The 15,466-nt window shown below is 46.3% G+C and overlaps 1 protein-coding gene across 2 annotated transcripts in view; it reads right to left on the bottom strand.

The window, feature by feature from the left end:
* Positions 1-15,466, bottom strand: part of Dok5 (docking protein 5) — a 145,036-nt gene that overhangs the window by 19,520 nt on the left and 110,050 nt on the right. For both annotated transcript variants that reach the window (XM_045157724.1, XM_004663848.2), the window contains exon 6: positions 11,556-11,691. In XM_045157724.1, the coding sequence (XP_045013659.1) occupies positions 11,556-11,691 (136 nt within the window). The remainder of the gene's footprint in view (positions 1-11,555; positions 11,692-15,466) is intronic.

Below are 15,466 nucleotides of genomic sequence, written 5' to 3'. Positions count from 1 at the left end.
TTGACATGCAGTTACACGTGGATCACTGTTTGGCCGTTGTTTGGCTGCTCAACACCACCCCCCTCAAGTGGTGCAGTGAACCCCTTGCGTGACAAGGACTCTCTCTTAGTCCCCTGTCTGTCTGCTTCCTAGAAGACCTGTCACAGAACAGGTGGCCGCCACTCCCAACCCATAATATTACTTGCTGTGGCTTCACTCACCCAGTCAAATGTGGTCCAAAAATATTAACTGGAAAATGACAGAAATAAATTCATATATTTTAAAACTGTTATTATAGCATACAGCTACAACTGTTCTGTTTTATTATTAGTTGCTATTAATCTCTTGCTGTGCATAATTCATATATTAAACTTTATGATAATATATGTGTACAAGGAAAAAAACTGCATATACAAGGTTAGGTACCAGCTATAGTTTGAGCCATCCCATCCATCAAGATCTTGGGATGCATCCCCTGCAGGTGAGACAGCAATATTGTAGGGGAATTTTTATATTTTTATATTTTTATATTTATAGAATGAATTGATTTACTAACAAACATATGTGCTTCATATATACCTTTTGAGTGGAGACATAATATATTTGCTCTGAGACGGTAAGTGGGGTACGTGGGGTAAATTAACCAGAAGAGATCTGATAGAGTCAATTGGATATGCACAACCTTTAACACTCTATATTTTGTACCATGTGAAAATTGAAATGAATATGTCTTCAAATAAATCCCAAACCATTGCACACTATTCCATGCCTGGCTTGAAGGGCATTCGGAGCTAGCTAGGAGGGTGGGAACAGACGCGCAAGGAAGAATCTTCCCGTGCCACACAGCGTGGGCATTTCATCGTCTCCAGCCCTAGGCCTTTGCTCCCCTCCAAACGACATCAGCAAATGACATTGAGGAGTTAAGAGGAGACCAGAGAGAGCTCTCAAAGAAGCTAAACCTAATCTCAAGTCTCTCACTTGAACATAGCCCAAGTATCTTATGATTCAGAAATAGGTTTGAACTAAATCTCTTTTAAAAGGTTAGGTTTATTTCTCCAATATGCAGACCAAATGGTCTTCCTTGACAAAGAACTAGAGTCTTACATGACAGGTTTTCTTAAAAAAGACTTTAGGGGCTGGAGAGATGGCTTAGTGGTTAAGGCATTTGCCTGAAAAGCCAAAGGACCCTGGTTCCATTCCCCAGGACCCACGTTAGCCAGATGCACAAGGGGGTGCACGTGTCTGGAGTTTGTTTGCAGTGGCTGGAAGCCTTGGTGCGCCCATCACTCTCTCTCTTTCTCTGTCAAATAAAGAAATAAATAAACAAACTAAAATATTTTTTAAAAGACCTTGGAAACCAAGCATGTGTCTGTGCAGTATGCAATCTGCTTAACACGTGTAACACATCTGTATTTCTGTCATTTATCAAATGCCCATGCAGGTTCTCACTAATGTATGTCGCATGGTTTGGTGCTGGGTGTAATGTACTGAGATAAAGACACTTGCTGCATTCCTCGGGGCTCTTTCTGCTTGAAGAAGCAGGTTTCTTTAATCAATACAAACTGCTTAAAATGCTAATCACCATGCTAAGTGGCAGGGACTGATTCCAACCAACTTCCCTGGAACGAAAGCACCGGAGATGTGGGAAAGCTTTTTCCTCAGCGTGGGACAGTCACAGGCTGTTGAGAAGCTCGTTACCTGGCACAGGGCACAGAGACTGCATGCCAGCCACACCTGTGCCCACTCTCCTATGCCTCCTGACCCAGGTGCACCCCCATTTATGCTAAAGAAGTGTAGTAGACAGCTTCGTGTTGCTGAGATGATCTTCCAAACCAGGCACCATTATGGAAGAAGGGATATTTATTGAAGCTTCCAGCTCCAGGGGACGTTCCATAATGGCAGAAGTTAGCCCCTCTTAAAGGACCAGGCAGAGAAAGAGAAGCCCCAAGTCAAAAAAAAGAAAAAAAAAGCCACACTACACACAAGCACACTTAGGAATTCCAGACAGAGCTCAAGCATTTGGCATATCTTTAGACTGGAATTCCAAGTCCACCACCACACCTTGGGGCTGGACTCTAAGACTCACCCGGTAACACCTCCTCCAGCCAGGTAGCTGGAAATCTAAGATGCTTTGATAAAACTCCTGAATCTATTGGGGGACATTTATTCAAACTACTGCAAAGAGTTATCATTTCTTCTAAGAATCCAGTGACACTTAGCAACTGACAACTTCTTCTTGCTTCCCTAATCATCGTGGACATTCATGGTCTGCTGACGCCTACTGTCAGTAAGAAAGTAGGAACCGATGCCTGGGGTGACAGTCTGCTTTTAGTACAATGGTGTGTGCAGTAAAGAACTGAGCTTAGGGGTTTTTGTACCCCTGAGTTTAGAAAATTCAGTTAACTAAAGTATAGAAACTCAGTTTAAAAGGGTTGGCTATAGGGCTGGAGAGACAGCTTAGCAGGTAAGGCACTTGCCTGCAAAACCTAAGGACCCAGGTTCGATTCTCCAGGTCCCACATGAGCCAGATGCACATAGTGGCACACGAATCTGTAGTTAGTTTGCAGTTCCTGGAGGCCCTGGCACACCCATTCTCACTCTCTTTTTCTCTTTCTCTGTCTCCCCACCCCTCTCTCTGTCTCTAATAAATAAATAAGTAAAAGTATTTATATTAAAAAAGGTTGGCAGTATATCAGAATTTATAAAGATATGGATATTCCACAGGTAGCCTTAATAAATTCTGTGAAAATCTAATCCCTGAAATATCATGTATCCACTGAAAAAGAATGACTAGGACAAGTGTTGGCAAAGGGGCCAGATAGTGAATGTACTCACAGACCACAAAGTCCCCCTTCCAGCCAGGCCTCCCTTCATAGAGATCCCAAATCCTCCACTGCAGTGCACACCCTCAGATGTTCAAACACATGGGGCCCCCGGGGTATATTGCATATTTAACCTCAATGCCCACATTACCGTTTTACTTTATTGCATACTTAGGTAGTGAAGAAACTTGTCCCAGACACCATGCTGGAAAGTGATGAGGCCATGAACCTGGTATCTGACTCGAGTGACAGCTTATCACGTCATCATATTCCTTTCTCATAGCATTGTTGCTTCTATGTTCATAAGGACAACTGGTGACTGACTCCCATTTCCAAAGCTTAGAGAAATGGCAATTGGCCAAAAGTCTTAGCAGCAAAGAGACGGGAATGTCTCTACTATGTAAGAAATAAGGTATGAGGGGCTGGGGAGAAGGCTCGGTGACTAAAGCGCTTGCTTGAAAGGTCTGCTGGCCCAGGTTCAATTCCCTAGCACCCACGTCAAGTCAGACACACAAAGTGATGCGAGCATCTGGCATTTGTTTGCAGAGACAAGAGGCTTTTGCGCCCCCCCCCCCCACATAAATGATAAAATTAGAACTATCTTTTAAAAAGAAACAAAGATATGAGGATTTCAACCAGCCTCACAAACACAGTCCCATGGACCTTCTGTCAGGTGAACATGAACTGCCTGCCAGACACCTGAACTTCATTGATTTCCAGTGAAGCTCATCCTCCCCTGGCAGGGTGCTGAACCCCGATTCCAGCTCTGACAGGTGCATAACAGGAACTACCCCGGGAGTTCTCTTTACTTTCCCCAGCTCCTTTCTCCTGTTCTGACGTTTGGAGCAAAAGTGGTGGTGGTCTTACCGTGGACACGGTACAAAGAGATCACAGGTCGTTACTGAGGAGCAAAGAAAACAAAACAAACCTGTCATGTATTTGACTCCGTGATGTTTCAAGGAGGGGCTGAGGAGATGTCCCGGGGCTAAAAGTGTTTGCTGCTCAAGCAGGAACTGAGCTCAATCTCTAGCACCCACATAAAAAAAATCTAACATGGCCATGCATGCCTGTAACCCTAGCACTGGGAAGGGCAGAGACAGGAGGATCACTGGGATTCCCTAGTCAGCCAGCCTAACAAAAACAAAAAGCAGGGCTGGAGAGATGGCTTAGCGGTTAAGCAATTGCCTGTGAAGCCTAGGGATCCCGGTTTGAGGCTCAATTCCCCAGGACCCACGTTAGCCAGATGCACACATCTGGAGTTCGTTTGCAGTGGCTAGAAGCCCTGGCATGCCCATTCTCCTCTCCCTCTCTCTCTCTCTCTCTCTCTCTCTCTCTCTCTCTCTCTCTCTCTCTCTGCCTCTTTATCTCTCTGTCTGTCACTCTCAAATAAATAAATAAATAAAAGCAAAATCCTGGCACTCAGGAGGCAGAGGTAGGAGGATCTCTGTGAGTTCAAGGCCACCCTGAGACTCCATAGTGAATTACAGGTCAGCCTTAGCTAGAGTGAGACCCTACCTCAAAAAGAAAAAAAAAAAAAAAAAAACAGCAAAAACAGCAGGGCATAGTGATGCACAGCTTTAATCCCAGCACTCAGGAAGCTGAGGACTGAAGATGGCTGTGAGTTTGAGGCCATCTTGAGACTATATAGTGAATTCCAGGTCAGCCTGGGCTACAGCAAGACCCTACTTTGGAAAACAAACAAAAAAGAAAGGAAAGAAATGATGGTCAAAGAAAACCATGAATGAAAGAAAGAAAGAGAGAAAGAAAGAAAGGAAGAAAGAAAGAAAGAGTAGGTATTAAGGAAAGATTAATTTCCTACTAAGAAAAAAAGAAAACGCAAAACAGAGAGGACTTGGTGATCAGAACGTGGGCGGAAAACAAAGCCACCATTGTGGCTCACAACACCGACAAGAAGACTGTCTGCAAAATCAATCATTTGGGGCCAAATTTCTAAGTGTGGCATTTCTCTGTGCACCAGATGCACTCCCACAGTTACTTGCATGGGGAATGAAAGAGATTCACATCATTCATTCAAAGGGCTTGAACCATCACCCACATGTATGAAACAAAACCAGTGCTCCCTTCATTCAGGGTAAGTCTGTATGCCTGCTTACAGAGGAAATCCTTTCTCGCTGCACACAGGAAGAGCTATCATCCCGGAAGGAGTTCTCCTGGTCTTCTATGCTGACGGGCTTGGAATGTGAACCTTCTTTGTGCGTGTGCGTGTGTGTGTGCGCGTGTGTGTGTTGTATTCACTGATAAGTTGTCTGTGATCTGGTAAATAGCCACCCATTCATGCTCATGCAGTCAACCCTAATTAAACTTCATGGCTGGGGCTGCAGAGATGGCTTAGCTGTTAAGGTGCTTGCCTGCAAAGCCAAAGGACCTCTGTTTGATTCCTCAGGATGCACAACGTGGTGCATGCATCTGGAGTTCATTTGCAGTGGCTGGAAGCCCTGGCATGCCCATTCTCTGTCTCTCTCTTTCTGCCTCTTTCCTTCTCTCAAATAAATAAATAAGCATAAAATATTTAAACTTCATGGCTTTCTCTCTTTCTTCCTTTCTTTGGTTTTCGGAGGAAGGATCTCGCTCTAGCTCAGGCTAACCTGGAATTCACTATGTAGTCTCAGGCAGCCTCGAAATCACAACAATCGTCTGGTCTGTCTACCTCTGCCACCGGAGTGCTGGGATTAAAGGCATGCACCACCATGCCCGGCCTCTTTCCCTTCCTTCCTTTCTTCCTTCCTTCCTTCCTGTATCTTTCTCTCTCAGACACACATTGAAAACTGAAAAAGTACTATTTGGGAAGAAACTGGTTGGCTAGTCTAGTGAAATCAGATTTAGGTTCAGTGAGAGACTGTCTCAAAGAATGAGGTGCAGAGTGTCTGAGGAAGATCTCCATTGTCAACATCTGGCCTCCACATATACTCAGTCACGTATGCATACACACATATGAGAACACACACACACTCACTACGGTATTTCATTAGGAAGGATGTTATTAGAGCTTTAAAAGGAGATGCTCATCAAATGAGGACTTTGAAAATTGTCTCCTCATACACACACATCATAGCAAGTTTATGGAAGAACCTCAAGTCTTACCTGCAGTTTTCATATATAAATCAACAAATGACTCTGATGTGTCAATTGAACTCCAGACGCATGAGGCACCTGTACATCTGGCTTACGTGGGTCCTGGGGAATCGAACCGAAGTCCTTTGGCTTTGCAGGCAGATGCCTTAACTGCTAGGCCATGTCTCCAGCCCTCTTCCATTAACTTCTAAGGAACTCCTAGAACTCCTCAATTTGTTGAACTTTAGCTGAGAAAGCATGACACAGTGTCTCAAGTGTGGGTCCTGCAGCCTGTGGCATAAGTATTGGCCTAATCACTTCCTAGACGTGTGTCCACACTTCTCACTCTTTTTTAAAGTATTTGTTTATTTCGGAAAGAGAGGGAGAGTCAGGCACATATAGAGAATGGGCGCACCAGGGCTCCCAGCCACTGCAAATGAACTCCAGATACATGGGTCACCCTGTGCATATGGCTTACGTGGGTGCTGGGGAATTGAACCTGGGTCCTTAGTCTTCACAGGCAAGCACCTTAAGCGCTAAGCCATCCCTCCAGCCTCACACTTCTCTCTCTTTGGGCTTTAGAATGAGCAGAAGCTGTGGATATCGATGGTCATGTTGAAGACTCAGTGTTGACACATATCTCGCCCTTGGAATGGGACCCTGTACCTGGTCATTCTCAATGAAGCTCAGATACCATCCCCACCAGAAGTAGCGGTGTGGACCCGACACCCGCACACCCTAAATCTCAGCTCAGGCATAATCGACTCCAAGAAGACGCTGCTGGCCCTTGACAGACTCTTCAGAGTCCCGGTGAGTCCCTTCTAACCCTTCATGGTGAGAGAACCCTCCCTCAAATCCTCCGTTGTCCTTGTCATTTGTATCAGCACCAGAACGTCAACCCTGGCCTCCATCTCTACAAAGACAGCTGTGGCTTAAAACCTTAGACGACGATCACAGAGACAGCTCGACAGTCAAGCGTGCTCCCTCCACAGCACGAGGGCCTCGGAGCACCTGAGGCTGCGCCTCTGGAGCCTGCATATGTACCTGGATGTGGCCACACGTGTCTGCAACCCCAGTGTTTATACATCGAAGATCTCACATGCAAGGCCGGTTTCAGTGTCTGAATAGTGATCTCGTTGGTTGTCACCGTTCTTTGAAGCGCTCTCTCTCTCTCTCTCTCTCTTTCTATCTATCTATATTATTATTATTATTTACTATTGTTACTTTGGTTTTTTTGAAGCAGGGTCTCACTCAAGCCCAGGCTGACCTGGAACTCAGTCTGTAGTCCCAGGATAACATCAAACTCATGGTGATTCTCCTATCTCTACCTCCCAAGTGCGGGATTAAAGGTACGTTCCATCATGCCTAGCTTTCTATATATTAAAATTGTAACATATTGTGTTTGCAGTTAGGTTGATTTATAAATTAATTTAGTCCCCCAAACAGTGGAAGAATATAACTTAGATTCTATAAATTCATTAGCAAATTTAATTTGAGACATCCAGTTTGGTCATAAATCAATCCACTAACAACTAACGGATGGTTCAAATTCCACACTGAAGCTCAGCGTGTCATCAGAGATCTAGAGTGTGTGTGAGACTGTCACTCTGGGGCCTAAATGCCACCCTCAGTGGAGCCCACTCTGTAGTCCCTAAAATGCCTGCTAAGTGGCAGGCCATTTCAAACTTGAGGCACCCACCACCTTGAAGGAAATTCTAAAAATGACAGGCCTCCTGGGGGAATGAGGAGCATCCCACTTACTGCCACTCCTCGTTCCAAAATTAGACTTTGTCTTAGACACTGATCTCAAAGGTGACAAAAATAGCTGGCTTCTGCAGGGAGGTCCCGAGCTTCCCCCAGGCGCTCTGCTGCTTCCCCAGCAAGGCAGCTGGCAGCGGGACGGCACGCCAGCACTCACCCACACCCCTTCTCCTGGCACTCCCTGCGCAGCAAACTGCAATGGTCACCGAGTTTGAAGAGGGGGAGGTTGGGGAGGAGTTACAAGATCGAAGTCTGGGCTAGGGAGATGGCTCGGGGGTGAACGCAAGCCTGACCACCAGAGTTCAGGTCCTAAGAACACACATCAAGTTAGCGAGACTTCAGTACCTCCGCTCGGTAATTCCATTACCCCTAAGGTAGTTGGGGGCAGTCAGGAGAAGCTCAGGAAGCTCGCAGGCCAACCAGGCTGGCAGTGTCTGCAGTGGCTAAACAACAAGACACCCTTCCTCAATCCGGGTGACAGGTGAGGACCAGCACCCAGAGTCGTCCTCCGACCTCCGCGTGCGCACAACGCACGCTCATCCTCCCCCATGTCCCCCCGTCCCCAGTCCATGCAGGTTCTCAATAAACACGGATGAATGAGCAAGGGGTCGAGGGCGAATGAGCATGTGACTTCTCAGAGTCGCAGTGGTGGCCAGAGTGACGGGGAGGCTGCATACAGGGAAGTTCTGGTGTCACCAAACACTCGGCAAGCAGACGAGCTCTACAGAAATGCTCTTGCCAGCCAACACCATGAAGTGAGGAGCATTTTTTTTTAATCAGGAGGCAGAACCCGAATGCTAACCGTTATAGAAGACAGACGCCAGAGGCTGACCCTGAAGTCCCCTCCTGTCGGTGGCCGTGTCCTTGTGTGGTCATCTGTCCACAAGTGTGGGTGGGAATTACGACTCACCCCCGCCGCTCTGCACATGCCCCGTCTTGTCTGACCTCAGATGCTAAGCAGGGCTGGGCCTGGTCAGGATTCGGACGGGTGACTTAGAATAGATCAAGCCAGGGCGACTGGGCGGAATTGCCGTGATTTCCAAACTGGGCGTGCGGCATCCATCTGGAAATGAGCCTGTATCAGCTGACTCTGGTGAAGTAGGGGCCGCGTGAGAGACGCACGAGGCAGGGACTTGGCCAGGGCCTTTCCAGAAAGAAACTGAGGCCCTCAGTCGTACACCCTGCAGGAACTAAACGCACACGGAATGTGCGTGTTTTGAGCTACAGACTCAGCTCAGGGGTCGAGCGCCTGGCTAGCGTGTGCAAGGCCCTGGGTTCCATCCCCAGCACCCCAAAATGAGTAAACACACATCCACGTCCAGATCCAGACCTGGCTACCGCCCAGGAGCGGGTGGCCCCACTGAGTGACAACAGGGAGCCGGAGGAGCTCCAGAGAACGGGGATCAGAGGGCACACGCCGCAGCACAGCCCCGACAGTTACTGTGATGGGATGGGTGACTGGTGCTGGATCTTTGCACTTTCCCTGACACAGAAACCCAAGATTTATATGAAACCTCCTAATTTTTACACGTTAGACACTCATTATGAACTGTTAGAACTACCTTGAGCTAAACTGGGAAGCAAGAAAGCATGTGTAGGGCTGCCCTCACAATGTCTGTTAAAGGGGAAAAACCACCAGATGTGGTGGGGTGTGTCTTTAGCCCCAGCACTCAGGAGTCAGAGGTAAGAGATCTCTGTGAGCGCAAGACCAGCTTGGAACTACAGAGTGAGTTCCAGGTTATCCTGGGCTAGAGTGAGACCCTACCTAAAAAGAGTGGGGGAGGGAGGAAGGTAGGTGCTAGCGAGATGGCTTAGCAGTTAAGGCATTTGCCTGCAAACCAAAAGGACCTTGGTTCAATTCCCCAGGACCCACGTAAGCCAGATGCACAAGGTGGTGCGTGTGTCCGGAGTTGGTTTGCAGTGGCTAGAGGCCCTGGCATGTCCATTCTCTCTATATAAATCTCTCTCTCCCTCTGCCTTTTCCCCTCTCTCACTCTCTCAAGTAAATAAATAATTTTTTTAAAGGAGTAGGAAATCAATCCATCTTTTTTTATTATGAGTGATTGTGTTATTAGTGTTCTAGAGCTGCTTATCAAATTATTACAAACTGGTATTTCAAAACAGGATGAATTTTCTCTGTCACAGTTCTGGAGGAGGGAGACAGAAGTCAGCTTCACTGGACTCAATGGAAGGCCTCCTCAAGGGGAATTTCTTTCAGCACTTCAAGGACAGACTCTGTCTCCATGCGCTTTCCAGCTTCCAGAGAACACCTACATTTTTGGTCATCCTCCACCTCCCAAGCCAGCAGGACAGCACCTTATGTCTGTCTCTGTCCCTTCCACTGTCACCATCCCCTGTCCCCTGGTTGACTCTCCAGACCCGCCTGCATCATCCCAGCACTCTCTCCATGCCAGGAGCTGTGAGCACATCTGAAAAGCCCCCTTTGCCCTGTAAGGTGGCATTCACCAGCTCACCACCACCCAAGCCACAGTGTCATCCGGGACTCAAGCTCACTGAGAGGATCCATCGCTTCCTTCGAGACTCAGATTGCCGTGGTTCCCCGTGGGTCTCTGTGGGCCAGATGCGGGGGGCTTTAGAGTAGTGAGGGTGAACCACGAGTCAGGGCTTCCTAACAAGAAGGCTGAGGCCAGAGGTGAACTTTGCAATGTACAATTACAAGCTTGGCTACATTGGGGATGCAGGCCAGAGCTGCTAGGATAGCCGCGTCTGCGTGGGTTCCTCTGTCACAGGAAACCCAAACCCTAGCCGGGGAGGATGGCCTAGAGGCGCTCTTCCCTCTTCCCACTGTATCACTGCGTCGCTCTCCCCCTAATCAGGCTCTGATTAAAGCTCCGAGGTTAAGCTTCTCACAATCCCCAGCTCCTCTCCCTTGTTATTCAGATATCATTTAATCAAAAACAGGATGCCGTTGTTTGATTTCACAGAACTCATGGAGTGTGAAGCAAACGAAGGGCAAATGACATTATTTTCTAGTTAAATTTGCAAAGGGATGATCTGAATGAATTACTCATATTCCTGATTAATTTTAGTGGAAATGATAAGGAGGTTGAAAATGGAAAAACATGTCCATACAGGACCTGCCTCTCAAGCACCAATTTATGCTAATTACGGCTTTGCGGATAAAGTAATCTTCCAGAACCTTCTCCGGGAGCTTAAAAGCATCTAATGGGACAGGAACCAAGGCTAATGCAGTGATGCAAGTTTTAAGTGACTTGCAATTCTACCTCCCAGCTCTCTGTCTCTTCCTCTCTTCCTCTGCCCTGTGCCCTTCCACAGTCACTCACTCTGTTGTCACACACAGAATTGGCAAGCGAATGGGGGAGAATCTTTTTGGGTCATTTAGAAAGAAAATCAAATCCTTTTAATTTTTGTGTGTCTGTGTGTGTACGTGTGTGTACACAGGCACACATGTGGTCAGAGGACACCTTTTGAATAAGTGCTCCCCTGTCCACCTCATCTGGCACAGGGTTTCATGCTCGGTTGTTCGTTCCTGAGCTGTTGGAAAAGCCTCCGATCTGCCTCTCACCTCACTTTCCAGTCTCGACCTCTTCCCCCCACCCCCCCCGCCACGCCATATGGCCAATAGCACCAGCATGTTGGGGTTACAGAAACCTGCCAGTTTCCCCTGCCCTCTTCTCCCTTTTCTCTCTCCGTGTGGATTATAATGCAAGTAACCACATACAACGACTCGGCAACATAGATGAGTGGATGTGTGGCTGTGGTTTACCAGTTGGCCCCTTTGGGAATTCCAAGGATGGTATTTAATCCATGTATCACAATGCTGAGGATGGAAGGGAACCATCTGCTAAAACGATGCTGGCCATATTGTTCAAGGAAACCTTCCCAGAGCGCATTCTACGGTGGTGTGCCCCCGGCAAAAGAAAGACATTCCGAACGTACCACTGAATTCTTCACACTCTGCAACAAGCGGTCATGCTGCTCGGCGATGGCCAGGGCCGCAGAGTGGACCTTCTGGTAGATGGCCTCACCGTCTCGCGTCTGAAAGATAAATAGTCCCTCACCAGTCTCACACATCCTGTAAAGACAAAAGCAAGATGTTTCTGAAAGTTCAGCTCCCACGAGGTAGGTCAATGTGCTGAGATTTGTTTTTATGACAGGGTCCTGCATACGTCACTTCACTGGCCCAGAACTCTTCCAGGACCCAGACTGGCCTCAAACCTGCAGCCATCCTCCTCCTGCCTCACCTCCTGAGTGCTGGGATCGCCAGCATGCACCACTGTACCTGACAGTGTAGTGCGATGTTGAGCCCACTTATTTCTATTTTTTCAATTTTTATTATTTTTTAAACACTTTTATTCATTTTTATTTAAAGAGTGCGTGAGAGAGAGGCAGGTAGAGGGAGATAATGGGTTCTTCACCAGGGCCTCTAGCCACTGTAAATGAACTCCAGAAGTATGCACCACCTTGTATGTCTGCCTTACGTGGGCCCTGGGGAACTGAACCTGGGTCCTCAGGCTTTCCAGGGCAGCTTCTTAATTGCTAAGCCATCTCTCCATCTCGGGTCCACTTATTCCTTATGTGATTAGGGTTCTTGTTCATATTGACTAAACTAAGTTAGATAGAGCCAAAATGCCCAAAGGGCCCAATTAATTATTGTAACTCACCACAAGGCACTAGCGTTCCTAGCTGCCCTGGACAGAATATGCTTTCAATCACACACCAAAGTGGACGAGTGAATGTGCTATTTCTTGGTTCTTAGTATAACCCTTGCCCTTCACCTTTCCCCTCCCGAGGGGAACGAGTGCCAAGGTGGACTTCTCCCCATCCCCCAAAAGCTTCACCACCATCCTGCTCAGCTCCCAGGGTAAAGCCGACCCACCCCGGGAGAAGCAGATGTTCTAAACTAAGAACATGGCCTGCTATTCTGCTATCCGACTATTTGCCCAATGGTACCCAGGAAATTGGGATCTCCCCAGAAATCTCCTCCTGGAAGAAAGAAAAGGCTGATGTCTGGTACCAGCCAGAGGAGGAACGTGTCTCCCAGGAAGAGATGTCACACAGTATTGACAACTTATTAAAGCACCTTTCAGGAGAAAGGGGAGGGGCAGGTGGGCCACCCCTTGACCAGGGCCACTTAGTAATGCACATCTCTCACTTTCTATCTAAGCCTAAACCTGATGTCAAAACCTTGAAAACAGACAGGGGAGGGGGCTCTCTGGACCTCTTTGTTTCTCATCACAGTGTCACTGCATTGAATGAATATGTTATTTCTTCTGAAACTTTTCTTGTTAGCCTTAGTTGTACACCATTATGAGTTTCATTATGACACTTTCACACAAGCATGTAATTTTTTTATTATTTATTTATTTGGTTGTGTGAATGAGCATATGTTTGTGCATGTGTGCGTGCGTGTGTGTGTGTGTGTGTGTGTGTGTGTGTGTGTGTGTGGGCATGTGTATGCCATGGTGCATATTTGGAGGTCAATGGGTAACTTCCAGGTCTATCCTTGACTTCCCACCTCATTTTGTTGAGGCAGAGTTTCTCTTGATCTCACTCTGCTGTTGTTCTTTTTCTGCCCTCAATGAGTGTGCAAGAAATACTCCCATCTCCATCTCCCATCTTGCCATCAGAGTTCTGGGATTACAGGAGCCCACCCTGACTGCCGGCTTTTTAAGCAGGGTCTTAGGATTGAGCTCAGCTACTTACACTGAGCCATCTCCACAGCCGCTGCATGTGACGTTGTTTTTGGTCACAGAACGTTCTCCTGCCCTCCCCTCCCATAATCCTATGAGTCACCTTGCTCTGCCTGTCATTATTACCTGCCTCTGTCACTGGCCGTGTCAAGGACAGGTGACCAACCCTAGTTTGTCCTGGTGCCAGGGCCCGGGCTCGAACCTAACAGCTCTGCTAACACACGGATGTGTTCATTTCCAAACTCCCAGATCAAAAGTTTAGCCCTTCCCCCACGCATGTGATGGACCAAATGCAGCTCATGGTTGTTCCTGCTGAGGACTTGACCTGACTGTGCAAAGTTATGTGGGCCATGAGAAAAATTCTCCCAGGGGAGCTGATGGATTTGGTAATTGACATCACATGTTGAGAAGCGGGTTGGTCACGTCTACTCCAGACCAGGACAAAGCAGAAACGAATGATAAGGGGAAGATTGTCACATACACACAGTTAGGTAAGAACAAAATAAATGGATATTAATTACATATATTTTAGTGTACATATCTGTATGTATATATATATATATATATGCATATATATATACACATATGTATGTATGTATGTATTCAAATGTGTTTAATTACTAACAATATTTGTGTTGCTGTTTTGTGTATGTGTGTGTGGTGTGTGTGGGATACATTCATGCATGTGCAAGTGCATGTGGGGTTCAGGTATGGATGTCGAGTGCCTTCCTCGATCACTCTCCACCTTATCTTTGAGACGCATTCTCTCACTAGACATAGAGAGTACAAATGTGGCTAACAGGACTGGCCAGTGAGCCCTCACACTAGGATTATAGGCATGCGCCCCCACATCTGGATCTCACATGGGTTCTGGGGATCTGAACTCAGGTCCTTATGCTTGTGCAGAAAAGCACTTAGCAACCAAACCACTCCCCCATCCCCAATTTGGATATTTTAAATGAATTTGAACAAAATCATATGGAGAGATGTTGAAATGATATCTGATAGAGCTGATTTTGATACACGCATATGGTTCCAGTAAACTAAGAGTTTGGCTTTTTTTAAAACAATATTTTACTTATTTATTTCCCAGGGAGAGAGAGAAACAGAGAAAGAGTGAGAGATTGGGCATGCCATGGCCTTTAGCTACTGCAAACGAACTCCAGATGCGCATACCACTTTGTGCATCTGGCTTTATATGGGTCCTAGGAAATTGAATTCGGGTCATTAGGCTTTGCAACTGCTGAGCCATCTCTCTGGCTCAGAGTTTGGCTTTATTTTGCTCATTTGTTTTAACAGATCTGTTTCTTTAAATGCCTTTCCATCCACTTCAAAATTTGTTGCTGAAACATTGAACCCTGGCTTATTTAATGCCCAAGTTCTGCTCATGTCTGAAAAAAATACATAACACGAAATGGAAGTTAAGCAAATTTTCAGCTGAAACCACCATTGGTTTTTAATATTCTCTAGTATACACAATGAGGGCAACAAAAGCAGGAATATTTATCCCTATCTCAGTTCTCACACTTGGCCCAGCACCACAGCCATATGGCAGGGTCTAAGTAACTGGGTAAAATGTGCCTTTCTAAAATTCATGCATATGGGTTCTATGTGAAGAAGGAAAAGAAAAAAAAAGACGTTTCGCTTTCAAATAGAAATAGCACAAAATTTCATTTTAATTATTAAGTCACTCTTATCCAATGAAGACCTTAGTAAACCTAAATCCCAGGGCATGCTCCGTTTCTTTCATGAAGACATCCTATAATATTTCACCCTCTGCCACTGCCGCTTTTGCATATAAGCCTCCATGCAAACCTCACTCGGCTATGTAGCACACAGTCCTACAAAGCTTAATCTTTCACCTTTAAAAAAATATATGTATATATATATATATATATATATATATATATATATATAGAGAGAGAGAGAGAGAGAGAGAGAGAGAGAGAGAGAGAGAGAGAGAGACATGAATTCATTAACAGGAAGAATTAATGTTACGTGATTTCATGTGTATGTGTGTATGGGGTATGTTCCACGTATGTGTGGGGGCACATGTTTGTGTATATTGAGCATGTGGTGGTCAGAGGTCTGCATGGGAAACTCCTATCACTCTCCAAGTTATTTTTTGAAACAAGATCTCTCATTAAGCCTCAGAGC

This window comes from Jaculus jaculus, chromosome 8 (assembly GCF_020740685.1).
Source record: "Jaculus jaculus isolate mJacJac1 chromosome 8, mJacJac1.mat.Y.cur, whole genome shotgun sequence".
In the NCBI taxonomy this organism is placed as follows: Eukaryota; Metazoa; Chordata; class Mammalia; order Rodentia; family Dipodidae; genus Jaculus; species Jaculus jaculus.
Note: the sequence above shows the minus strand (reverse complement) of the source record. Positions and strands in the feature narration are given on the sequence as shown.